Source organism: Xenopus laevis, chromosome 3L, assembly GCF_017654675.1.
Source record: "Xenopus laevis strain J_2021 chromosome 3L, Xenopus_laevis_v10.1, whole genome shotgun sequence".
In the NCBI taxonomy this organism is placed as follows: domain Eukaryota; kingdom Metazoa; phylum Chordata; class Amphibia; order Anura; family Pipidae; genus Xenopus; species Xenopus laevis.
Genome location: NC_054375.1, coordinates 62,441,293 through 62,469,274, shown reverse-complemented (window position 1 = coordinate 62,469,274; position 27,982 = coordinate 62,441,293). Strand labels below are relative to the sequence as shown.

General features: G+C 35.1%; 1 protein-coding gene across 3 annotated transcripts; it reads left to right on the top strand.

The window, feature by feature from the left end:
• The first annotated feature begins 221 nt into the window (after positions 1-221).
• On the top strand, positions 222-11,002 carry lum.L (lumican L homeolog). Of its 3 annotated transcripts, none has more exons than XM_041584929.1 (4): positions 222-317; positions 983-1,229; positions 4,565-5,491; positions 9,442-11,002. In XM_041584929.1, exons 3-4 carry the CDS (start codon positions 4,585-4,587, stop codon positions 9,594-9,596), a joined length of 1,062 nt encoding a protein of 353 aa, XP_041440863.1. In that variant the 5' UTR covers positions 222-317; positions 983-1,229; positions 4,565-4,584; the 3' UTR covers positions 9,597-11,002.
• The last annotated feature ends 16,980 nt before the right edge of the window (positions 11,003-27,982 follow it).

Genomic DNA, 27,982 nt, shown 5'->3' with positions numbered 1-27,982 from the left:
GATTCTGTTATTAATTTAGCAACACAAAAAAATCCACAAAAATGTAGTGGAATATATTTCATATTTTGGTATTCATGCCACAAAAATAAGGAATTTCCATTAACACTTTAAAGAATGTCATTTTGCATGTAGAATCAACCACTTTGGCAAGTATTATAAAACCAAGATGCTCATCAACAGAGCACAAAACCAAGCTAAAATACTTTCCATTTAATGTATGCCAAAAATGAGTTAGTGTGGAATATGCCATTACAATGATGTGAAACTCAGTGGAAGCAACAGCGAGAGCCATACCATTCTGATCCATTCTGTATAAGGTTTGTTCTTTTTGTTGATGCTTTGGGCTTATTTATGGCAGTAGCGCTATGCACAGAATGGCTTTTTGGCAAGAACCAAGCACTGTGGGATACTTCCGTTGTGATGATCTCAAACCTGCCTTTTAGTTCTACCGTCTTGGTGTATCTGATGCATTACAATGTGCATCACAAAAGCAGCAGTCAGTTAGCATTGGGATATGTATGTATATCTATCTATCTATCTATCTATCTATCTATCTATCTATCTATCTATCTATCTATCTATCTATCTATCTATCTATCTATTTATATACATACATATGTGTTGCGTCACATTTTTTCTCTCCCTCTCTTTCTGCCTCTCTCTCTTTTTGTCTCTCTCTCTATATATGGTTTAATGTATATGTTTATGCAGATACTGCAGGGCTGCTTTTGTTGCGTTAATCGACACAGCTGGCACAATGCAAAACTATTGTCAACACTGTTGTATAATCATAAATAATCTTCTGCAATGTATGTTTGCAGCAATTCTAAAGACCTACTGAAAATATATCTGCTTTTTTGTATATGTAAAATGTTTGGAAGAAATAATTTCCTTTAAATCATTAATACAATTTAATTTTATTATTATATAACATTGTAAGCAGATACTTCAATATGCCTTAACATTCTCTCTTACTATGCAGATTTCTTTTACTGCAGATGGGCTGTGCTTCCCCATTCTTCCACCTGCATTTACTCAGAGCTTCACAGGCCACACCACAAACTCACCATGATGACATAAGAGCAGTGGGACTAGGTTTTTTTCCTGCTCTTTTCTTTTTTCTGTTCTGTATTACAGTGATTCTGGCAGGCAGTTCCCTCCTGACACTGTTTACAGCACTTGATCAGTCTCTTAATCTGTGTAGGGAATTAAACAGGACAGCATCAAAGGTAAGTAATATGACAGATCATTTGTGTTTCATTATGTTATTGGGTTTGGGTTAAATATATATGTACCAGCTTTGAAATTATCACCAATTAACAGAATCATTTCTGTGCTGCTATTTTATTTTTTATTATTGTGGTTTTTAACCATTTTAAAAGGAAGCAAAATCTGATAATGTTTTAGTGGTTCTATGTTTCATGGACAAACAGTTTTTCCATTGTTTCCCAAATGTGTCTTCAATTTATTTCCCAAAACCTGGAATATAATATTTTTCTTAATAAAAACATGCACCCGCAATTAAAACTGTGATATTGGGGCAGTTTATAAGTTAATGCATTCCGGTCATTGCCTTTTTTTAAAGTGTATTTCTCTTGAACAGAAATCTTTATTTTGGTTTTCGCTGTGCAGCAGAGCTTTTTTTTTATTTAAATATGAATGAATGGCTGAAATCCAAACGTAACTGCTATGGCTTAAATTACTTTTACTGCAGATTTTTTTTCAGAAAAGTCAGTATGTGTATGCGTTGTAAAAATTCTGCCACATATATTTACACATAGAAAATATTTAGACAGGCTGCCTTTGACAATTTTCATAATGTAATACTTACATGCAATGCCCCTGACTTGCTTAATAAGTGATAAAAATGAATTGAGCAATGTTAGTGCACTGTCATGGGGGAATGAAGAGATTTCTGGTGTTGAATCACTTTCTGTGAGCCAAGGCACAAATGTAATTGTTTTGCACTTTGAACCTCTCCCCCAACACATGTACACACAAACACACACCAACAATGTTGTTGATGATATTATATAAAATCTCAGTTTTCTTAAAAAGTTACATATATTGTGTTAAAAAAAAAATCATACAATTGCTAATAACAATCTTAAAAATATATTTTAAAATTATCTTTATTTTTTCTTCAGTGCAGCTGGAAATTGCACATTAAGTTACAGGCCAAAACTTGTACTGCTTGCAAAATATTTGAAATAAAAACATTTTAATATTAAATTATGTTATTATTTTATACTTTCTGTGACACTGGTCTGACTATTAACTTTCTGTTATGAATGTGAAAAATATATTCATTTACATCATATATACATCAAGTGTATATATATTTTTTTCTCTGAAATGAGATTATTTAAATCTGTACAATCTTTGGTGTATAATTTAAGGATTTTGTGAACAATGGCTTTTCATTTTTCACAGTTTATACCCCTGTGAATAAGACATGTTCAGCTCTGCCCCTCGCAGGGTGTTATTCTATTAACACCTTTAGAATGATTATGCATTACTGCATGCTATCACTTTGTACTTATTCCCCACCCACAAAAAGGTGGGACTTTCCAGACAGTTTACATTCATAAAATTGATCTTACCTGACTCAGCACTACTTGTACATTTATAGTAAATTTTCACCTGTTTGAGAACAATTTTCATTACTACTTGTTAGGTTGCACAAACCTTGACTATATGTCATAGCAGTTTTCTGTGAATACTGCTACTAATACCTGTGTCACATATTTATGTACAGATGCAAAATTGTCATTAAGCCCACACCTGCATATAGGAAACCAGATAAAATAATAATAATATATTGAAGACAATTCATATAACATAGACTCACTTAACAAACTTCCTAAAGTTTCCAGAAATAAATGGAACATTGGAATCTTTAAACATATTTGTGTAACAGATGCTACAACTTGCAGTTTACAAAGTAAACATTTAGAGATGCATAACTTGACTCTCAGACCAGTTTATAATTATTTAATATGAAGAATCATCAGTAGTCTCTATAAATCAGTTCTGGGTTTATTATGTTGACAAAAAGTAAAACTTAATATGTAAAATATATAAAATCATTGAAAACACTTATTTGAAATAACCAGAATGTTTAATTTAAAAATAAATATTGCTTAATTGGCATTGTCTATTTGTTATTGATACAGTAAGTCTGGAAGGGGGCGTATGTCTACATTATCTTATCTTATTTATGTATTCTCTCTCTCTCTCTTTCTCTCTCTCTCTCTCTCTCTCTCTCTCTCTCTCTCTCTCTCTCTCTCTCTCTCTCTCTCTCTCTCTCTCTCCCCTTATAACTCTTTTAAAAAGCACTTGCATCTGGGGTCAGGCTCTGCACCTCGAGTGGGAGTAGAAATCTGGCACTTTCTTACTTGCACATCTCAATGTAATGCAAGTTAGGGGATGGGTAGAGGGTGGTAATGGGGATGCATATGTACCCCCCCCTTGATGAATACAGTGCTGCATAATCAGTATTGGACTGGGAGGTCTGAGCCCACCATGGTTGCCACATCAGGGGCCCCAACCCCCCTATGCCACCCCATAAGCCCCGAGAGCAAATCCCCCTCTGCCCCCACTTTCACCTCATCAGTGCATTGGTTCTTCATGTGGTGGGGCGAGGCCAGAACAGAGCGAAGGCTCTGTCAGTGGCGGGGAGTGGTTCTAGGATGGCGGGGCCCAGGAAGGCTGGAGGCCCACCAGGTTTTTTTCCGGTGTCCCGTCGGCACAGTCATACTGGACTGCAGATGTCTGCTGTATTATTTATACTTAAACTGTTCTACATAACCAAATATATTGCCCTTATTCTTCCTCATCACTTCAATAACTATAGACTAAAAATATGTAAAGGGCCATAAATTGCATTAATAATAAGCTTTAAAGTTACACAGTAAATATTATTTCAAGTAAAAAAGTGCAACTGCAATAAAAATGGCATTATTCTGACTTTACAAAACATTGAACACTAAGGGGCAGATTTACATAGGGTCGAATATCGAGGATGAATTAACCCCCGATATTCGACTGCCGAAGTTAAATCCATTGACTTCGAATATCGAAGTCAAAGGATTTACCGCATTTCATTCGATGGGACGATCGAAGGAAAAATTGCTTGAACGAACGATTAAATCCTTCGAATCGTTTGAATCAAAGGATTTCAATCCATCGATCGAACGATTTTTCTTTGACCAAAAAAAGCTTACAAAACCTATGGGGACCTTCCCCATAGGCTAACATTGAGGTTCGGTAGGTTTTAGATGGCGAAGTAGGGGGTCGAAGTTTTTTTTAAAGAGACAGTACTTCAATTATCGAATGGTCGAATAGTCAAACGATTTTTAGTTCGAATCGTTCGATTCGAAGTTGAAGTCGTAGTTGAAGGTCGAAGTAGCCAATTCGATGGTCGAAGTAGCCAAAAAAATCATTCGAAATTCAATTTTTTTTTATTCTATTCCTTCACTCGAACTAAATAAAGTGCCCCTTACTGTATTTATTTATTTATATATATTTATATTTCACATGGGTCTTTGTTTTTTTTTTCCAGGCAAGGTAGTAACCACAAGGATGCATCTTCATTTTATTCCCTTCTTTGCAGTGCTAATTAGTGGCATTTCATGCACATTTTATGACTATGGATATGATGGAGGATATGCTGCCCCAGAGGGAGATTACTACGCTTCAAGTTTATCTTTGGGACCATCTACTGCAAACTGTGCTCCAGAATGCACCTGTCCTTTCAACTATCCCTCTGCAATGTATTGTGACAACCGCAAATTAAAGACAATCCCAATGATTCCTGCTGGAATACAATACTTGTACCTGCAAAGCAACATGATTGAGGCTATAGAAGAGAATGCTTTTAAGAATGTTACTGAATTGAAATGGCTTATTCTAGACCACAACCAGTTGACCAATGGCAAAATAAAGAAAAATGCTTTTTCCAGTCTAAAACATCTAGTAAAGTTATATATCAGTTTTAACAACCTCACTGAATTGGTAGGGCCACTACCAAAAACTATGGAGGATCTTCGTGTAACCAACAATAAAATCTCAAAGATTACTCCTAACATTTTGGAAGGTCTAGAAAATTTAACTCACATTTATCTGCAGCACAATGCTCTAAAAGAAGATTCAATTTCAGGGGCATTTAAAGGTCTGAAACAGCTTTCATATCTTGACTTTAGTTTTAATGAAATGACAAAGTTACCCAAGGGACTTCCACCAAGCATAACTACTTTATATTTTGACAACAATAAAATTACTAATATCCCAGATGAGTATTTCCAAGGTTTTAAAGCTTTGCAGTATCTTCGCCTGTCCAACAACAAATTGAAAGATGCAGGGGTACCTGGAAATGCTTTCAATATCTCAAGTCTTGTTGAGCTGGATCTTTCATTCAATGAACTTGGGAGCATTCCAGCTGTGAACGAAGGTCTGGAAAACCTCTACATGCAAGTAAACAAAATTCAAAGTGAGTTGAAATATCAAAGATGATAACTGTAGACACAAATGAGGAACCAGTTAATGAAGCTTTCCTTCTTGATAGTCCCAATTCTAGCAATTCTAGTAATACAACTAATGATGCATGGTTCACACATAAGGAAATTCAAAAGAAACTAGAACATGTTAAGATAAACAAAGGTCCAGGGCCAGATGGTATTCATCCCAGGGTACTTAGCGAGCTTAGCTTTGTGATTGCCAAACCTCTTTACTTAATTTTTCAGGATTCTTTGAGGTCTGGCATAGTGCCGAGAGACAGATTGCTAATGTGGTGCCGCTATTCAAAAAGGGATCCCGTGCTCAGCCTCGAAACTATAGGCCAGTTAGCCTGATGTCAGTGGTAGGAAAGCTTTTCAAAGGGTTAATAAAAGCTAAGATACTGGACTTCATAGCAAATCATAATACTATGTGCCAGCATGGTTTTATTTGTAATAGATCTTGCCAGACTAACTTAATTTTTTTATGAGAAGGTAAGTAGAGACCTCGATTCTGGGATGGCAGTGGATGTGATTTACTAAGACTTTGCTAAAGCATTTGATACAGTGACACACAGAAGGTGACTGGTTAAATTAAAGAATGTTGGCCTGGGACATAGTATTTGTACCTGGATAGAGAACTGGCTTAATGATAGACTATAAAGAGTGGGGGTAAATGGAACATTTACTAATTGGACCAGTGTTGTTAGTGGAGTACTGCAGGGCTCTGTGCAAGGTCCCTTGCTTTTCAACTTGTTTATTAATGAACTGGAGGTGGGCATTGAAAGTACTGTTTCTTTTTTTGCAGATGATACTAAATTGTGCAGAACTATAGGTTCCATGCAGGATGTTGCCACTTTGCAGAGTGATTTGTCTAAGTTGGGAAACTGGGCAGTTAATTGGAAAATGAGGTTCAATGTTGATAAATGCAAGGTTAGGCAAAAATAATATAAATGCAAGTTATACACTAAATGGCAGTGTGTTGGGAGTTTCCTTAAATGAGAAGAATCTAGGGATTTTGTAGATAACAAGTTGTCTAATTCTAGGCAGTGCCATTCTGTGGCTACAAAAGCAAATAAAGTTCTGTCTTGCATAAAAAAGGGCATTAACTCAAGGGATGAAAACATAATTATGCCTCTTTATAGGTCCCTGGTAAGGTCTCATCTGGAGTATGCAGTGCAGTTTTGGACTCTAGTCCTTAAGAGGGATATAAATGAACTGGAGAGAGTGCAGTGACGTGCAACTAAACTGGTTAGAGGGATGGAAGACTTAAATTATGAGGGTAGACTGTCAAGGTTGGGGTTGTTTTCTCCTGAAAAAAAAAAGGGCGCTTGCGAGGGGACATGATTACACGTTACAAGTACGTTATAGACAAATAGCAGGGGACCTTTTTACCCATAAAGAGAATCACTGTACCAGAGGCCTATTTATGAAGCTTCCATTTTTTTCTGGTCGAGTTTTTAAAGGGGAAAATGTATTATACCCCAAAGCTGCTAAAAATACTCCATCTAAAAGCTTTCAAGGTCATGTAGACGTCAATGGCAGGTGTCCCTGAAGTTGTTTTTTGACATTGTGATCTGTGCTGAATAATCCGCTAAAGTTGAGGTTTTCGGTGACAATTTGTACGATTCAAATTGCCGCACAATCTTTGTCATGACTTTTTCCCACAATGCCTTTTTTGAGCTGATTTCTTGATAAATTAGTTACATTTGTGGATGGTAGTTAGGTCAACTTTGTTTTAATAAAAAAATTAGATAAATTAGAGTTTTAGTTAATACCCACCTAAATTATTCCTACCAATGATGGAGCCACATCAGCCAGCCATAAATGGTTTAAATCTGAGTGTGAATTCGCCAGTGGCATCATTGTAACATATACTATAATTATATCAATAAATAACTGGACAAGACTCACTCTGGCACAGAAAAGTTTCTGGAACTGTTTCTAAAATACTGCCAATATGAGAAGGTATCCACCACCACTTTGTGTAGAAATAGTTAACTGAAACCGTTTCACTAGTGGGTATGTAGCTGTAATGCAAGGCGTAATCTCCTTATTAATCTGTGTGCTCCCTGTATAAGGATTGTGCAGGGGAAGACAGAATGTAATGAAAAAAAGCAAAGTATGGCAAATTGTAAGCAGGGACTGATACTGACCAGAAAAACTGGCAATCCTTTTACACCTACTATCTCTATCTACTTCTAGTTCTGTCACTGTCAAGTCACTTTCAAGTCTTTTCAACTAGGCATCGCTGATGGCCTGTGAGGGAGCTTCTTCTATAAAAGAAGGTTTATCATAAATCTTGACAAAACTACTGTTTTGTGGTTTGAACAAGTGTAATCTCGCTATGCTTAAACACACACATATATATATATATATATATATATATATATATATATATATATATATATATATATATATATATATATATATATATATATACAAAGACCAATATTAAAGTTGTGCAAACCATGTATACAAATACTGAACCAGCATGTGTGGGATTGCATTTCCTCTTGGTTAACACTGTTCCTGTTCTGCTGAAAATTACTGCAAGTCTTTTCTTTGTAGCTGCCAATATTTTTCAAATGTTTCTCTTTTACCAACAACAAACTTAAATCCTAGTTTAATTATTTCTTGAATTCTTCAACAAACCACATTTTCTGAGAGAAGGCCACACAACAAGTAATGGTGCACAGACATAATGTTTTGGGAACCTAACTGCAGTAATTCTGTCAGTAAGACAATGGATACATATGCTAGTTTAATTTCAGTGAGATGGATCATAATAACTTGTTTAAAACCAAGGGAAAACTATGGTAAAATTATGTTCCACATCAAAGAGCATACCCCATAAATTCTAGCAGCAAAACTATTAACTAATGATGGGCTAATCTGACCCATTCGCCAAATGTTCGAAATGGAGAAAATCAAATGAATTGCATTGAAGTCTAAGGACGACAACATTTTTTTAACGCTTGACAACATTTTTGATGTGCAACAATTTTTCACTTTTGTTTAATTATGCAGATGGAGAGATTTAGACACAGTGTCATGTGCAGTAAAGGTATTTTGGGGCAATTTTTTGCTTTCGTTTTTGGTTTAGTCTAGCAATAAATTAGTATAGTGTGGGTTAGCAACACGGTTTACATTTACCTTTTCTCATAATAGCTGGTACAGGTATGGGATCTGGAAACCCATTATCCATAAAGCTCTGAATTACAAGAGAGTAGTTTAGTTAAGTAATTTTTTGGATACTTCAACCTTGAATAGGATACTACTACGACTTCGAATTTACTTTGACTTTGATTTGCTTGAATATTCGACCATTCGATAATGGTACTGTCTCTTTCAAAAAATTCGACTTCAATACTTCGCGAACTTAAACCTGCCGAAGTGCTATGTTAGCCTATGGGGACCTGCCAGAGCATATTTCTAAGTTTTTGGTATTCGAAGGAAAATCATACGATTCGAAATACGATCCGAGTACGATAGGAATACCATCATAAGATGAATAAAATCCTCCGACTTCGATTTTGAATGTCGGAGGATTCTATTCGATGGTCGAATTTCGAAGTATTTTCCACCTCAAAATTCGACCCTTGATAAATCTGCCCCTTAAAGTATGGAGATACAACTTACAGAAAGATTCCTTACCTTGAATACCCCAGGTCCTGAGCATTCTGGATAACAGGTTCCATACCTGTAATTACCATAATTTAAAAATATTTCAAATGAAAAAAAAAGAGAAAAAATGTGAGGAATTAGAGAAAACAAAAAATGTTACATAACCACTGGTCTGAAAATTCTTTGGAAAGTGCTTCAGACTGTGTCAGTTATACTTAAATAAAAGTGTAACAATATGTTGTATCTGCATAACATTTTATGAAATACTCACAAAGTAATTTCTTTTTAAAATAATGTTAAATATTGTTTCATTTTGCAGAATTCACCCTGAACAGCTTTTGTAAAGTTATTGGACCACTGGAATACTCCAAAATCCGACACCTTCGTTTAGATGGAAACAATATCAGCAGAATCGACCTTCCCCAGGACATGTACAGCTGTCTCCGTGTGGCCAGTGAAATAGACCTAGGTTAAAAGGCTTGGCAATATTCAGAGAGTGGTTATCCAAGCTACTTCTTTAGTCTTTCTTTGAGTTTTCAGAAACATTTTCAAATAAAAAAATTATAGGTTCAAGCATATTACATCAAAAATGTTAGATTGTTATACAGTCCTAGAAAATATAAATGCTTTTTGAAGCATCCTATACGTAGAAGTGAACTAACCACAAATTAATTTGATATAACTCACTTATATTAGTTACTAAATATTAGGGGGAGAATAGTAGCATTTCAAAAATCATACTTACGGCATCCTCAGGACAAAATAACCTTGGAAAGTAATTTCTTCTTTAATCAGAAAAAGAATTTATGGCCAGACAGCTATCTGAATTTCCCTGCCAAACTTACTCAGGAGGTTTAGGAAGCTGTCATATTGCCATACTTGTACAAGGGAATGTGGTCAGTAACCTATATTCCCAAGTGCGAAATTTGTTGGCACTATATAAATACATGTTAATAATAATAATAAAGTGTCCTAAACAAGTAATACTTGGGGGTTCAGGGGCTGCACCATCAAGAATCCACCTGTGGATTACAAGGGTATGATATTTGAAAGACAATATCCCTTTAAATATTTTATCAGCACTACATAAAAACATTATTATGTGAGTAGCTGCAAGAAAGGGAAATTTGAAAAGAAGGGAGATTTAAAAGTACTAACAGTGTGCTGTGACACCAAAATATTTCTGTACCAGTTCATTGTTGTGTAAGGCTACTTGAGTACAAATTACCTCATTAGGATTGCAGCTACTCTCAGACTTCTGCATGAGTTGTTATATCTTAGTGGAGGTATGTAAAAACACACACATAGAATATAACACACATGCACATACAGACACATGTCTTCTTTTTCGTGATTTGCAATTATCCGAAGGACTAATCCATTAAATTGTAATTACTTTTTTGCATTAATATTTGTGGTCAACTGCTGTTTAAATAATGAAAGCAAACGTCTGATTGGTTACTTTTGCCAAAAATATGCAAACCTTGCCTGCACTTAATTCCTTGAAAGAAGCAGCTTTGGTATCACTGATCAAGAAATACTCTTTAGACTTCTACAATGATCTCTTTCAACTAGGCTAAAGAATATTTGTATACTAACAAATGTTATTACTAACAGAGCATGAATTTAGTGACCACTTGGTCTGTTTACTTTGCTAGAAAGATTCAGGGCATGATTTGTACAGTGAATTGAGCTACACATTTTCCATCTTCAGAATCTCAGTAATATTTGCATATAAGTTTTGTACTTTGGCAATAGTAGAAGTGTTATAATTTTGCAATCTTCTTAAACCATAACGTCTTACAGAAATAAAATTCAAATCTACTAGTTATATTATATATAGTTTTTTTTTACAGTTTTAAATAAAGGCTTTTGATTTCGCTAGTAGCCTCTTTACACATTTATATACTTAGTAAGACAGGGTTGTTAAAAAATGTTATATTTTCAGTTTATTTGTAATAATCCATCTATTTAAATAAAGAAGTTGGGAAAGTAATACAAAAACTGAGTTCATTTAAATATTTCTGGTACACATGTTTTAAGCAGAGTAAAAAATATGTAATTAAACCTAAATGTAGCTATTGATTGCTCTATTATCAACATTGAAGATTTTTATTATTTTGTTAAATGCATGTATTTTTCTTTAGTTTTTTTGCATGCCATAGAAAGCAGAAAAAATAAATATCAGTTATATTTGAGAGTTCTTGGTATTAGCATAATTACATTTTTCCGTATAGAGTATTCTTTATTGATGGCTGCATTTGCTGAAGAATGTTAAAGAGATACTGTTTTTAGTTGAAAAAAGTGTACAATGTAATACTACAATATTTAGAATACAATATTTAGGAATCATTATGCAAAGGGAAACATAATTACTTGTTAATAATTCTGAAAAAGATTATAGACATTTTTTTTGCGGATACACTGAGAAGTGGACATCCTGGAACTCATGTGACCGTCTCTACTTATCAACAAAACAACTGGAGGTCTGCATTGCTTTATGGCAGGGATTATAGGCATACTCTCTAATGACAAAGAACAGGATCATTTATAATTTTTCAGAAAAAATCATTTACTTCATCTTGCTGAGGTTAAAACAATAAAGCTATTGAACTTTTTAAAATGATCAAATATGTATGTATAATATGAAAGATAACAGCATTATTAAAACTTGTTAAAAAAATCAAATGGACTTATAAAGCATGATAACCTGGAATCATTAGGCCTCAATTCCATGCTAATAATACTTTAGTTGAAAGATATTCTATTAATTATTTATGGACTTTGACAGCAATATTTATGGTTAAACCATTTGAATTCATTACATGAGCCTAAGTAAGAGTTATGTGGTACTTGCAGTCAGGCAAACCTGGGAATCCTGCTGTGCTGTGGAGAGAGACTATGAAACCACACCAAAAAGGCAGTTCCTCCACTAATTCTGTTCACATAGTTATGACGAGGTATATGCATAGCGAAACTTATTATAAAAAGTATATATTTTATATTTTTTTTTCATTTATATAATTAACTGTCTAACTGTCTCTATAAGTCATTTATCTTAAACTGCAATTAGGAGAGTGATAAGGGGTGCAACAGCTCACTAAGGCACAAATTCACTACCCTGCGGAGTTGCGCTAGCGCAGGCTTCGCCTCACTTTGCCGCACTTCGCCAGGGCGCCGCTAATTCACTAAAATCCAAAGTTGCGCTCAGGGAGGCAAAAGGCAGTGAAGTTGCACTAGCGTTAATTCGTCAAGGAAAGCGCAGTTACACTAGCGATGCCTAATTTACATATGGCACCAAGTTAAAGTACAATGGACATATATGTAACAGCAAATACATTACACTACACAAGCCTGCGAAAGCTTCATAAAATAAAATAGAGTTGTTATATTGCCCTACACATGTGCCCACTGTATAGTTTAGGTGCCATATGTTAGGAAATGTAGGGGGGAAGGAGGGTACCCCAAAAAAATGTACAATCTTTTTCAGCCTATCACCCTTAAAAAAGGAAAAGACGCCAGCGTTTTTTGGGACTTTTTTTGAAGCAATCCCTATCTACTCTATTGCACTTCGCCTGGTCTGAGGTGGCGAAGGCAAGTCTGGCGCAAGAGGTAATGTTCAGTAAAATGCGCAAGTTAGTGAATTACCATAGTTATGTCCCTTCGTCATAGTGCAACTTCGCCTTGCGTAAGGGTGCGAAGTAGCGCTAGAGTAGGTCCACTTCGCTAGCGAATTTATGCCAGCACCCGTTAGTAAATCGGCGAAGTAACAAAATGACGTCACGCTGATGAATTTGCGCTAGCGTTAGGCGCTTCGCACTTTAGTGAATTTGCCCCCAAGTGAGCACTTGTGCCCCAGAGAGAGGAGCAGAGAGCAGCTTTAGAAGTGTCTGAATGACAAACAAGTCAGTAGCCTCTGAAAGACTTGTAAGTTGGGGAACAGGTGGGGCAGGAAAGGGGAAACACAACCCCTGCCCCTCACCAATACAATATAGCACTGACTACCACAGTCAACATTGTATTCGTGGGGGAAGCCACAGTGGAGCATAGAGACAAGCTGCAATTTGCACATAGTGGAATGCAGTGTGCTAAATTAAAAAACAAAATTGTGTTCAATTTTTTGTGTTCAGCGTCTCAAATAAGCCCTTCTGTCTTAGAGTATTTTTAGGCAAATGTGATAAGTTTCTTCATCAAAAGTTTTTGCTTACAATCCCTGTTCAAATATCAGACCTCTCAGTTGTGTACTTCATCCTAACCCCTTAAGGTAACTTTTACACTTTTGATGATGGCAATATTGAATATAAACATAGGTTGTCGATTTTGTTTTTCTTAAGCACACTTCTCCAAGCACAGTGTACAATCTGCTTTACAGATTGTTTGTGGTAACATGCAGAGGGCTACAAATATGGGCCAGAATACTTCAATTTAGAAGCAATTTAAGAGCTATATTATTAAAGATACAAGAGGAAGAAGGTCCCTGCCTTGTAAAGCTTACAATCTAAGTGTCTCCAGCTAAAGGTGAGTTCCAAGCCTAACTACTTGGCTAATCGCAACAGGGACACATTTCTGCCTGCTACGTCCCCCTTATTGAAAATGTCTTTTGCATGTCTTTATAGGGTGTCCAATGCTTCCTTGTTATATTTGGCATGCTTAGTTTAATAACATTTCAGCATTTTGATAATTATTATGGCAGTTTCAATATATTTTTATTTACAGAAATTGAAAGATAATTTTGTGTGACAACTAATACTTGAAAGGTTTTAAAAGGAAAACAATATCAGTATTCCTCACCTTTTATAGGTTACTGTTATCTAGTAATCCAAAATACACCCAAGCCATTTAACTGAACAATATAATATAATATACCGTATATACTCGAGTATAAGCCGAGTTTTTCAGCCCCCAAATTATGCTAAAAAACTCCACCTCGGCTTATTCTTGGGTCAAGCGCAAAAACGGTCGCCGGCGTCCAAGAATAGTCGCCGGCGTCCAAGAAAAGTCGCCAGCGTCCAAGAATAGTTGCCGGTGTCCAAGAATAGTCTCCAAGAATATTCGCCGGCGTCCAAGAATGGTCGCCGGCACCTCCAATGGGAGCAGAAACCCTCAATTTTTTGATTGAAACTTACCAGAAAAGTCGCCAGCGTCCAAGAATAGTCGCCGGTGTCCAAGAATAGTCTCCAAGAATATTCGCCGGCGTCCAAGAATGGTCGCCGGCACCTCCAATGGGAGCAGAAACCCTAAATTTTTTGATTGAAACTTACCAGAAGCTGTTGCTTTTCTCACCCTAGGCTTATACTCAAGTCAATAAGCTTTCCCAGTTTTTGGAGGTAAAATTAGGTACCTCGGCTTATACTCGGGACGGCTTTTACTCGAGTATATACGGTACTACTGTGGACATTTAGCAGACTTAAAAGTCCCAATTTTTATAAAACCATGATTTTATACCGTAAGTGAAGAAGCTATGAAGTGTGAAAATATACAGATGTGTAACTGTTCTGTTATGTAATGCATGATAGGGCTCGATTATGACCACTAGTGCTCTGGCCAACTTTTCCCTGTAGTCAGTTGTGCAAAAAACACAGTTCCCTTTTCCTACTTCGATATATCAGTGGCCAACACAAAAAGTGGTACATTCAAATAACACGCATCAGTTCTACAGTATTTTATTATTACAAGAGAATGGATGGCAAATATCAAGTATAAATTAAAGGCTTGTGCCTTTTTTAAATGAAATAAATTAAATGTTTTCATGCAAGAAACTCTCCCATTTGTATCCCTAGTAATCTGTGCTTAATGTTAAAATATATTTAGTATATAGAACCGAGGAACTATACTAAGATCCTAAACCTGAATTTAAAAACATATTTCTATTTCCTAGTTTCACACTGGGTTCAAAAAGATCCATCTTAATTGTTTGGATGATTGACTCTTCTGTAGCTATTCAAAATAATAAAAATGCAATTTCTTCTTGTTCCATACACAAATCATTCTCTGAAGTAGCTATATAACCTTAAAAGTTAAAAAGAAATCACTGACAGTTTACTCTGGAGGCAGCTTCGGCCAATTTAGCAATAAGATGGGCATACCACCAACAATTTCAATTATTGGTAATGGAGAGGCATTTTTGGGAGATTTGTCGCCCGCAGCCGCTCATAGAAAATTCAGACGACAAATCTTCCCATGTTTTACTGCCCTTAACTTATACAAGTTGTTAAAATGTAATTAAGATAAATGTGTTAAGTTATGGTTAGCCCTTTTGTTAAACTTGTTAAAGGAGAAGGAAAAGCATCCTGGGGGTGTCAAATGTTTGGCTCCCCAAGTGATTTTATTGACTTACCTAAAACCCCAGGCCAGTGCTCCTATCAGCAGAAAACTGCACCAGTCGAGGGTATAAAAATTGTCGCTCGCATCAAAACAACAGATTCGTCCATCACTATCCATCACTCTACTACAAATTCCAGCATATTTTTTGCTGGACCATTGTGCAACAAACAATAAGGGTTGGATTCTTAAAGCATGCTCGATAAAACTTTTCTTCAGCTCTCCAGGCCAGTGCCCCAATGAATGCAAGAGGATCCTCCAATAAGAATCTTTCTTGCTGTTTTCGCACGTAGACCTCCAATTCTTTGTTCATGTATTGTTCCTGGAGGAATAAAACAATCACATTATTCTGACTATGTTTGATAAGACCAAGATAATTCATGCAGTACTGGTATAGAAGATTCTTATTGGGGAATATTTTTGCAGTTATAATTTTGGTTGCATCGTTCAGCATATTAGGAGATGCAAATATAAGACTTTTAAGAAAGGTTTATAACCCCTTTAAAATCCATCTCTATTATTACTGGGCGATAGCTCTTACCTTGCCTTGACCCTTAATAACATGCTGGTGAATGCTGGGAGTTGTAGTTCAGATTACATTTAATTTGAAAAATTCCAGTTGCCTACAAGGGGCTCATGTTGGAACAAGCTGTTAAATGACACTTCATTCTGTTCCTGTAGGCCAAGTAAAATTCTCCACCTGCATGTGTGCAGCAATTAATTTTCCCTTTACAATGTCTCCAGGAGTTTGTCATTTTAGTGGATGTTTAATGTGAACAATGCACCCACTAGTTCAAAATCTACATAAATCTAAGCATGAGTTCACCTTCACTGAACAGGTCAAATGGCTTTAATATACTGTCCATAATGCATTTGTAACTGATACATGTGTATATGCAATAATTTAAATATTTTAACAGAAGCTGATTTATGTATGAATCACTTCCCGATAAACCTTTAAAATAATAATTAATGTTCTCCAAAACACTTGCTTTACACTGACTGTTGGGATAAGCATGCCCTTTCTTTATACTTACATTTACAATGTATATATAAATAAATTAATATAAAATTATCCAAATAAAATATAAAAAGAACAAAACTGGTTTTCTTTGACAAATATGGGGACCAATGCAATAAAGTGTATTAATGATTTAAAGATAACTCTGCTTATGCAAACCCTATGTTACTTGCCTGTACACATTTTACTATGCCCATGGTATTCCTCTTCGGGCAGAATAAAAAATGCCCCAAAATCCATGTAGATGCTTCTCATGTTTGATTAATCTTGCAATTCAGATTAATAACACGTACTTCAACATTAAGGTTACATTGGGAAGCCCTGGTAAGAGTCATGATTTGGGTTCAGCAATGCAGATATGGAAATAGCTCATTATAACTGCAACTTGTTCTTATCTTAAAAAAATAATTTGTTTAAAATATGATCACACTTCCTGCTGTGTATAATATTTTACATTGGAGGGAGCTGTATTCCAGCAAACATTGAGATGCAACACAATACAACCTATTTCAGTGGTTCTAAATACATAAAATATACCAACCACGCCAAATAAAGAATACATTCTGATAAGTCCTGAGTATCTCAGCATAGTAATTCACTATGTGCAACAAAAACATCAAATGTAATGTATATTTTATTTATACTGCACTTAGGTTAAAATGCTCTATCCCATAAAAACAAACAAACATAGCGCAGCATTTGGTGGGGCTCCTCAAGTGAATAAATAAATCATGTGCATATAGGTGTTTAGTTCCCAATGGGGAAAAACTACCATATCAATCTGCACCTGGTGTAACCAATGCTGTGATCTTGGCAATGTCTCTCCTTTAAAAGTTAATGGCGACGGAGGACTAAGCCATCTCACTGAAACCAATGGCTAGGGCAGTAGACAATTATCCCAAGAAATGCTACCATACAGGTAGGTGCCAGATTTTGAATACTATGACCAGAGTTAAATAGTCAGGGACCACTATATGGGGTTTACCTTGTCGTGGTATGGTGGCTTAACAATTTTATGTTCATAACATTATCTAATAAATCTGTTTTTGAAAATACATGTACTTACATAGATGCTACTTATAACACAAGGGACTCTATTTTGTTTGATACCCCCACTAAATACCTGCAGTGAGAAATACAATGTCCAAAGTAATCTAAATTACTATTAGAAGTAACTGAGTTCTAAGATCATAGAAATGCATTAAAAAAATCAATTTGCTCTTTTAAAAACAGTTTCCAGTACAGGATTTTGCTTAAAGGAACACCAAAATGTTTTATTACATAATTCAACTTGTATTTTAGTGGAAAACATATGCATGTAAACCTGTAAGCATGCTGGTGTTTAAAGGGAAGGTATATCACTCATTTACCACAAGTTCCATGAACATGACACGTGCTGAACATAAAGAAAATAAAGTGATGATCTAGGATCCTGCCAGTGTCCAATATCTGCTCTCCCTTGGATGTACCGACCAGAAAATCTAAACACAGATGAGGACCAGCACTAAAAAAAAGCTTGAGGGTAGACAAAAGGGACAGATGGACTAATATAGTGTAGTTTTCTTAACCTTGGTTTCATTAGTAGTAAGGTGACTACACACTCTGTAGGGGGGGGTATTTTTACTCCTTCATCTTTATGGTTATTGCCACCACCTTTTCAACCAGACAGTGCAGGCATATATCCAAGTGGTGTCAGAGGGGTTTGCAGGTGGGTACTTACAAACGTTTAAAATCTATACAGGCCTTCAAATATCACACTTACGATGCAATCAGTATAGACAGGAAGTTCTGGTGGCAGTAGAAAACATCTAATTCACATTTTTATGTTGGCGGCAAGAGGCTTACAAAGTCTTACTGTCATTATGCTGACAAGATGTGACATGATGCGTTTTGCAGCTGGTTAACATAACAGACATAGCTAAATCAGGTCTTTAAATCTAGTGTCTATATAGAGAATTTGAAACCTCTCTCTTCTTAAAAAAGAGAATGGCAGAATAATTTTTGTAAGTGTAAGTGGAGGACTGGCTTGATACAGTTAGGTCCATAAATCTTTGGACAGAGACAACTTTTTTCTTATTTCGGTTCTGTACATTACCACTATGAATTCTAAATGAAACAACTCAGATGCAGTTGAACAGCAGACTTTCAGCTTTAATTCAGTGTGTTGAACAAAAAGATTGCATAAAAATGTGAGGAACTAAAGCCTTTTTTAACAAAATCACTTAATTTCATGGGCTCAAAAATAATTGTAAGAATTAAAAAACTGAAAATAAAATGTTCATTTCTAATACTTGGTTGAAAACCCTTTGCTGGCAATGACAGCCTGAAGTCTTAAACTCATGGACATCACCAGATTCTGGGTTTACTCCTTTTTAATCTTCTGCCAGGCCTTTACTGCAGCGGCTTTCAGTTGCTGTTTGTTTGTGGCCCATTCTGTCCGAAGTTTAGTCTTCAACAATGAAATGGATGCTCACTCTGGAGAACCATCATAGCCAAAATAATGATTCTTGTGGTAATGTACAGAACCAAAATGAGAAAAAAGTTGTCTCTGTCCAAAGATTTATGGACCTAACTGTACATCTATATATCTGCTCACTTCAGCTTTATGCTTAAGTCTTTATGTAACTCCTTCAATATTTACCTTTTCACTGATGTTCCAAAACATGGATTCACTTACCATCTATTTAGAGATATTCTTGCTCTTGTTGATTGTCCAAGAGTATGATAATGTACTATTCTATCTCATTACTTTTTTTAAACTAATCCCCATGAGCAACCTTTGACATCAGTGACTTACCGAACAGCCAGATTGGCCAAACTATTCATTTTAGACTGGACTGTATGTACCAAAGGCTTATTTAAAACAAGCCAGCAGGGAACATTGTCAAGCAGCCCTAGGATTTTTTTTATAATGTCAGCAGAGAATAATTACGCTGTGAAATGAATATCTTTTTATACAATAAATCTATACCACTATTGGTATTCCAGTACTAGTGACCTTTTGCCTGAATACCATCTGGACAATTGAATGTCTTTATTTGGGATGCATGTGCAGCATATTCACTTCTTTAGGAAATCCATTTCCAATAGCATGAAAATGAAATATATGGAATTGACTTGCAAGTCAAGCAGAATCACATTTATTTAATAAAGATCATTGTGCCTGAATGTTTATGACTCTGTGAACAATGCTGAAACGTTTGTCTAACCACATCTGCTGAGTGCCAAATTTCTTGTTTGAGGTTTGAGACTATCAAAGCATTTTTTTCTAAAAACATAATTTTTCTTTCAGTGAAGAGTGATCAACAGCAAATTTCTGTTTCAGCTATGCAAAACCATTTTCTCATGTCTGTGAAAATGACTATTCATAAAAGGAATGTTTTTACTTTCTACAGGTATGGGATCCATTATCTGGAATCCTGTTATCCAGAAAGCTCAAGATTATGGAAAGGCGATCTCCCATGGACTCTATTTTAAACAAATAATTACATTTTGTAAATGTGATTTCCTTTTTCCCTGTAGGAATAGAGCAGTACCTTGTACTGTACTTGATTCCAACGTAGATATAATTATTCTCAATTATCCTTATTGGGTATATTTAATGTATATATTTAATGTATAAACTACTTTTAGTAGATTTAAGGTATAGGGATCCAAATTACAGAAAGTCCTGAGCGTGCTGCCAAGCTCTAACTTCCTGCTGCTTGTTTGCAGTCTGGAGAGACAATTGCATTTATACCAATAATAGTTTCAAATGTGAGTACTAATTCTCTAAACTGTTTGTATGCACTTTGGAGAGAAAACTCCATTCATACCAGTAATTACATATCATTAAAAAGTGAGTGCTTACTCTGTACTGGGCTGGAAGGTCTTTTGCTTGTTTGCACTTTGGAGAGGCATATGAATAATAATCTCAAAGTGAGTGCTTATTCTCTAAACTAGAGGATATCTTGACAGTACAATATCGATGGAGAAGTCAGTAACATGCTGGCAACAGTTTTTTCTATGAAATTGTGAAAAGTAGATTCTCTAAAAAGGTAGGGCAATGAATATGCTATTGCAGAGCTAAAAACTGCCAACCACCCCAAACAAAATTGTGTATTAAAAGAAAACACAATTCTAAGCAGCTTTGTAATATAGGGTACGTACATTCATTACAATTTTTTTATGGTTTTTAAGTTATTTGTACATGTATTGCTATTAAAAACAGTGTTTATCTGTTCCATTCTATTCTCTGCCCGAATGGCTCAGACTTTTGAAACAATACAAGACAGGCTAACTGATTAACATACCTGTCTATGCAGTGCATTTTGCTTGGAGCACTGGCCCCTTAGTTGTTTTGCTTCAGATATTTTTTTAAAAGTTAAGCAAATATTGCTATCAGAAGCAATGGTTTTTACAAATGACTTTAAAAGCCCTGAAAATGTTTAATTAAAGTATATTAGAAAGTTTCTTAGAATTAATTTTCTCTTTAACCACAATGTAAGCTCACCTTTCCATTGACTTACAAAATGAAACAAAAATATGTCCAAAACTAGATGTGTAAGAAACTTGTCATGCCATTATAATGCAATTTCATAAAGTTTAAACAAATAGAAATCTCTTTTCTGGACAACTGATATTCATCAATTTATATTAAAGTCATATCAAACTGGAAATCTATACATCCTCCGTCTTTAGAAAAATAAAGAGATGGGTGAGTGGTAACAAAGCTTTTAAATCACTCATTGCTACCCTACAAAATAAAAATACCAATTTTCTAGTAGTATGGTTTGCTTGGGAGCTTCAATCCCATGAAGAAGATCCTGGTCTGCACTGATACATCCCTTCTCAAAATATTGTACAACAGCTGTGTATTGAAGGGTGGCAAACTCAGGATAAAGCAAAATTTAGTCCCCCCCCATACTTCTCTCTTTTCAGAATTTGGCACTACTGTATGTACCTACTTACCCTCTAAAGTTTACTTTGTATAATCACTGTTTATGTTATTTATAACATTATACAAAGCATGTCATTGCATCTCCTTGCTTTGAAAAAATATTTACCTAATTAAAATTTCGGCTACAAAAAAGGATATACAAATAAAAAACAGGAACAAGTAAAAAACATTGAAACTCGACATTTATAACTTATTTGTCTTTAACAGATCATCATCCTTTAATTCTTGATTGGTGAAATATATCATATGCATTCATATGTAAAAGTTAATACTATTTTCTATAACCACATATAATAGATCAAATAAGAAGGAAATTTGGATATATAGTAAATATTGCAAGTGTTCGTGTGACTGCCATGTGACTTTAACTTTTGCATCCCACTCAATTTCCTCATGGAAGCAATCATCTGGCCTTATCAGAGAGTTGAATTTTTTTAAATTAATTCTGATTGTTCTGGTTCTGATTGTTGGGTAACTAGTAACAGATGAAAGGATTTTTCTTCACAAGTATGACACATGGATATATATTCAAGCAAAATATGTATAATTTCTGTGCCAACAATTTGTGACCATGGGCGAATCAGTATTTAGAGCATTATATTAAATGGGTTCAAGAAAGTATTCATGAACAAATTATAATAACTTGGAAGCATTCTGTAAAGTGAGGAGGTTATTTTTTATTTTTTGTAGTTATGGACAATTTGTTCTGACATTCATCTCATGAGATCTTTTTTCATTACTTACCCATAAAAATAAATATATAAAATAAACCATTATACAATTTTTTCATGTTTTTACAAAACATGAAATAATAACAATTACTTTCTTTCAGTTGGATATCCAAACACTTAGAGGGTTATTTACTATACCCCGAATGCAAAAATCCTGAAATATTCGTGATTTTTTTAAATAAAATCGGCCTTTTAAAAAAAATCACAATTTTTTTTGGATTTATTAAACCCCGAGTCTGAATCTGAAAATCCGGCATCTCAGACCTGTCGAGGTTGCATATAAGTCAATGGAAGAAGTCCCAATGATTTTTTGACGTGTGCTGGGTTTCGTGCAAACCCCCTGAAGTTTTCCAAGTTTTCAGGTGAAAAATCCGAACAAATCATGAAAATCGGATGTAAAATCCCAAAAAATCCCGGCAAGCAAATTTTTGTTAAAACTTAATAATAAATATTTGATCGGAGTTTGTAGCAGAAAATATTTAGCTAAAATCAGACTTCGGTAAATAACCCCCTAAAATATTTATTCATGGAAAATGTGTCTAAATTCTAATGCTCATCCCTAATCTGGAATCCCTAATATGTACTATATAGGTCTGCGGAGTATAACATAACCATCCAAATATGCATTAAACTGTTGAAAAAAGGTATCAGTGTGGATTTAGCAGAAATGTGTTTCTAAACATTCTTTGGACTTTACAAGTTATGCTGAATTTTTATAGAATTTTCTGTTAAAACATTTTGTCAGTTTAGTGGAAGTCACAAAACCAGCAGGGAATTCTCTATAAAATTATATAATAAACTAGTATCTGCTAAAACTGCCATATGTTGACAACACTATTAGACAGATGTTAAATATATTAAAATACTAGAATATATGATATATATCTCCCATATTCAGTATAACAATTTTAATTCCAAATCACATTACATTTGTAATTCTCAGAGGCAAACATAGTCTACTCTACAATATTATAACATAATATTAACATAAATGGCTTGAAGGCTAATTCATGGGTAAATATTGTTTCTGAAGTATCTCAACAATATCCAAATAGTGTGGGATGCACCAATATTTGCATTGCAAACCCGAGGTTCAACTCCAGGGAATGGCACAAAAGACAGAGAGCTGTCAAGCAAAGCATAATTGGGAACACTGTAAAAGTATGGGGTAAAATTTGACATCAAATTGCTTGAGAACACTGTACTTATATCTGTAAATGTTAGGGTAAAGCCATTGTATAATTGTCTGCTCAAGCTGGATGACAGCATGGTTATAGACTGGCCACACAGGTCTTGCTCTATCTATTTACAACAGCCTTGGTTCTCTCTAGTGTTTTTCCACACAAAACCTCACGTAGCATTTACCTCACAGACTCCAACTTCCTGTTTCCCCTGGCTAAAGACCTCCCCTCCCCTCCCCCATCACTTAATCACAGCATCCGCAATAGTTATTGATTGTGCTCAGCATCTGTGATTCTTCTCGCATGCTATATATATCTATATATCTGATAGCAAACCAACATTTCGAAACCACACAGAATAGCACTTATCAGGTTTTACTTTTCTTATAAACAGAAGACTGTATTCAACACCCTTATATAATCCCCAGTGCATACACATACTTAGTTCTTTCCTACTGTATGTAAAAAAACAATATCACCACTATCTCACTATAATGTCCCCTAATGTCCCCTATATATTTATATATATATATATATATATATATATATATATATATATATATATATATATATATATATATATATATATAAAAGTTCAAAAGAAAGCACTCACGGTTCTTTTGAACTTTTATTGATTAATTGGTCAGCACCCGGCGAGAATTTCTTTGAATGGTGAGTGCCGTTTGATCTTTCCTATATATATATATATATATATATAAACATTGACAATAAAAGCTTTTCTTTATTTTCACCGCATTATGAAGCCCTGGAGTGTGTCTGTTGTTGAGCTGTCTGTAACCACCACTTTGTGATTCTCTGTACTTACAACGCCATCCTCAAGGTCATTAACGAACAAATTAACAGACCCCTGGGGTACTCCAATAACAGCATTGATCCAATTAGAAAATGTTTTTATCCATCTTCCAGCCATTTCTCTATCAAATATTATATTCAATGCCAATATCCCTTAATTTAATCTGTAATCTTCTGTATGATACTTTATCAATTTATTTGGCAAAACCTAAGTAGATCACATTGACTTTATGTATGCAATGTATGTAAAACCATGCTGTGCTTTATTAGGATAAATGTAATGCACATCACTGATGTTTATAGTTCTCAGGCTGTGGAAAGGATCCCTTTTGTAATAACAGAACCATAATAGCAATTTGCCAGCACCAAGACAGATATTATAGAATCCTGGAAGATTCAGTAAAGGGGTTTGGCAACCACAGTCCTTTAAGTACTATGGGTTAAATACCATCAGTTTATGGACCCATTTTTAAACCTTCCTCTGACACAGTGGGTACAAAACATACAGGGGCCCATTTACTTAGCTCGAGTGAAGGAAAAGAATAAAAAAAAACTTTTAATTTCAAATGTTTTTTTTGGCTACTTCGACCATCTAATTGGCTACTTCGACCTTCGACTACAACTTCGAATCGAACGATTCAAACTAAAAATTGTTCGAATATTCGACCATTCGATAGTTGAATTACTGTCTCTTTAAAAAAAACTTCAACCCCCCTACTTCACTACCTAAAACCTACCGAGGTGCAATGTTAGCCTATGGGGAAGGTCCACATAGGCTTTCTAATGTTTTTTTGGTCGAAGAAAAATCGTTCGATCGATGGATTAAAATCCTTCGAATCGAACGTTCGATCGAACTATTTGCGGTAAATCCTTCGACTTCGATATGCGAAGTCGAAGGATTTACATTCGGCAGTCGAATATCGAGGGTTAATTAACCCTCGATATTTGACCATATGTAAATCTGCCCCCTAGTATTACTTCGTTTATTTATATTTATATATTTAAAAAATAATTTGTAATTGTGATTTGTTTGACTCTTTACAGCAATGTCTTTTTCATTTTTCTTACAGTGCCTGGCTGCTGTTTTGCCTCCTCTTGTTCCTAACAAAAGTTCCCATGGACCCTGTTAACTAGAATACCTTAAATGTACATTTTGTCTTATCAACCTCAATGATAACTTTTCTCTTACACTACAAAGGAGAATAAAAGTAAGCGGTATATTTGTTGAGTAGCAATTTAAAGACATTCTAAATGCTTTCTGTATTAAACCTTGGAAAAAGTCATTCCTAGTTACTGTGTTGCAGAAATGCCTTTATACTGTCAAAGTTTACATGTCTGAAGTCATTCCCTTACATGGTTACCTCTAAAACATTATCTCAAATGAGCCCATGATTTAATCATTAATTCCAAATAGTCCTGTAGATAAATATGGTATAACAGGTCTGTCTATTGTAGATCTATCTATCTGTCTATTATGACTAATAGAATCTCAAAGGCATTTTGGTATAAGCCATGTCCACAATGTAACGGTCAACATATGAGCTCAGCATCCACTGGCTCTACTATTCCATTAGGTGCAAGATGGAGTGCTTGTGGGTACAAGAAGAAAGATAACAGGGTGTAGCAGGTATGAGCAGATGAACTTTAATAGTGGGAGGACATTTGCACCCATTTATGCACTTACCATTTGCACCATTTAAATGAGTCCTATTATGTGTTCTAGATTAAAACATAAAGAGAGAGAAATGTCCAATTATCCTTATGTTAGATAACTGTGTGACATATTTTGAATATTTCCCTAAGATCATACCTCTATGGTCAAGAGTTGAGATATAAAGACAACAAAAATCCACTAATATACCTGTCTACACTCACAAAAACAAAATTGCATCAAATTAAAAAGTCATTACTTTTAACACTAGAAGGATTATTAAAAGTCAACAGGTGTGAAGTAATTAACAACCCTCTTAAAATAATGATTGGTATTTCTATCTCTGTGACTCATGCTATGGACATTTAACTGTGTGTTAGCATGGAGTATTTGATAATAGGATGCTGTGCTGTTGAATGGATGCATAGGTGGGAAAGAGGAAGCACACCCATACCAAATAAACTCCATGGGTATATTAACTGGCAAAATAGATATGTACTGGAAAATAACTATAACCTTTTATTGTGTCAATTTGATAAATAGTTTTAGTGTATATCCAGTATGATAATATGATATTAAAATATTTATTAATGCACCATGTAAGGCAGAAAAAAATTCATTAAGGCAACTTGATAAAGTAAAGTTGCACTGTAAGAGCAAGAAAGAATTGTTTCTACTGTGATCAGCATTCCTGTCTGCTTTTGTTGTGAAATTTAGCAGATACATATTAATTAATTCCAAAAGCATCTCTTCAAACATTCCAAACCTTTCCTTCAGAGATATTAAATGGGATCCTTTAAAAGCTCAGTGAAATTAATTTTATGCGCACTGTTCTAGATTATTTGGAAAGCTGATGAATACATCAGTAAATAAAATACTTAATACTCTTTTTCTTGATTGTCTGACACTTCTGTCTGCAAATCTGCTATAGAGCTTTTCACTGATGATATCACCACATACAGAGGAAGCTGACAGCATGGAAACGACTTAAAATATTCACGGATGAGAAAATGTGATAAATTGGTGGATCTGTTCCAAAGAAAATACATCTATTAAAAGTGCACATAAACCTTCCCAATTGGCTCCACCTACCTCTTCCAAGAAGGCATCCCAAATATTATTACAAATAATCACGGTGGAATTTATTCGCCAGGCTCGAATTTGCGGCAAATTTCCACGTCTCGCTGCGGGTCAATAAATTCGCAAAATTGCTGCGAAAATTCGCTGGCGTCAATTCTGCCGAAGACAATTCTGACGGCGGCAACAATTCCGACTATGGTGACAATTCTAGGCACCCATTGACTTTGAAGGGCTTCAGAATTTGCGCCAGCATTGGAATTTTTGCCAGCGGCAAAAATATTTTGACGCCTGCGTCAAAATTTGCGTTTTGTGATTTTTTTCACTGGAAATTCACAAATTTTTCGCCGAAGGGAAACGGGAGAAATTCGCCCATCACTAATTACAAATATATAATCATGCTACCAGTGCTACATCCATCACATTGTTATCAAACATAGGGAGATTACTTTGCAATTTTGGTTCCATATTACATCCATATTACACAAAACTCAGGCAGAAGAAGTAAGTTTTGACTTTCTGCACTAGAAAAATGCTTCCACTCCAAATTGCAAGAAAAAATAATTGGTTGCTAGCTGTGCAGCTAGGATTTTCATTGGAGGATTATCTTGCATTTATTGGGCCTCTGGCCCAGGATAGTTATTGTGAAGTTATAAGGTTCAGTTTCCAGTATCCTTTTATAATATGTTGGAGATTTGCTATGATATGAGTTGCCAAAATTCACCTGAAAAATGGTGATGACGAGCCTGCAAAACAGCTTTGCATGACATCCACTTTTTGCACTATGTAATAGAACTTTACATTTGACTTAGTTGCTAGGCATGCCTCCTTGAATTGGGTTTTCCCAGTAGCCAGACTATGGAGGGTTGGAGCACCCACATTTTAAGTGAATTGCTTTGGCAAAGGGTGAGTTCAAAAATGATCACAATTTTGTAAAAACACAAGAAAGTCTTTGCTCTCTATCTCTATGATCTATTAAAACTATTTCTCATGTATGTCTCAAGACATGGATATATTTGTAGTTCGTAACCTGATGAGGAAGCTGTTGAGGACCAAAAGTTAATAAGCTTAATTGCAGAAGAAAACAGGGTAGAGTACACTATACCCCTGTATCCCATTAGTTTGT

Excerpts from the sequence above, each read along its gene's own strand:
- lum.L (XM_041584929.1), top strand. The coding sequence starts at position 4,585 with ATGCATCTTCATTTTATTCCCTTCTTTGCAGTGCTAATTAGTGGCATT. Across the intron at positions 5,492-9,441 it reads GCAAGTAAACAAAATTCAAA|AATTCACCCTGAACAGCTTT; the intron begins GTGAGTTGAAAT and ends TTCATTTTGCAG.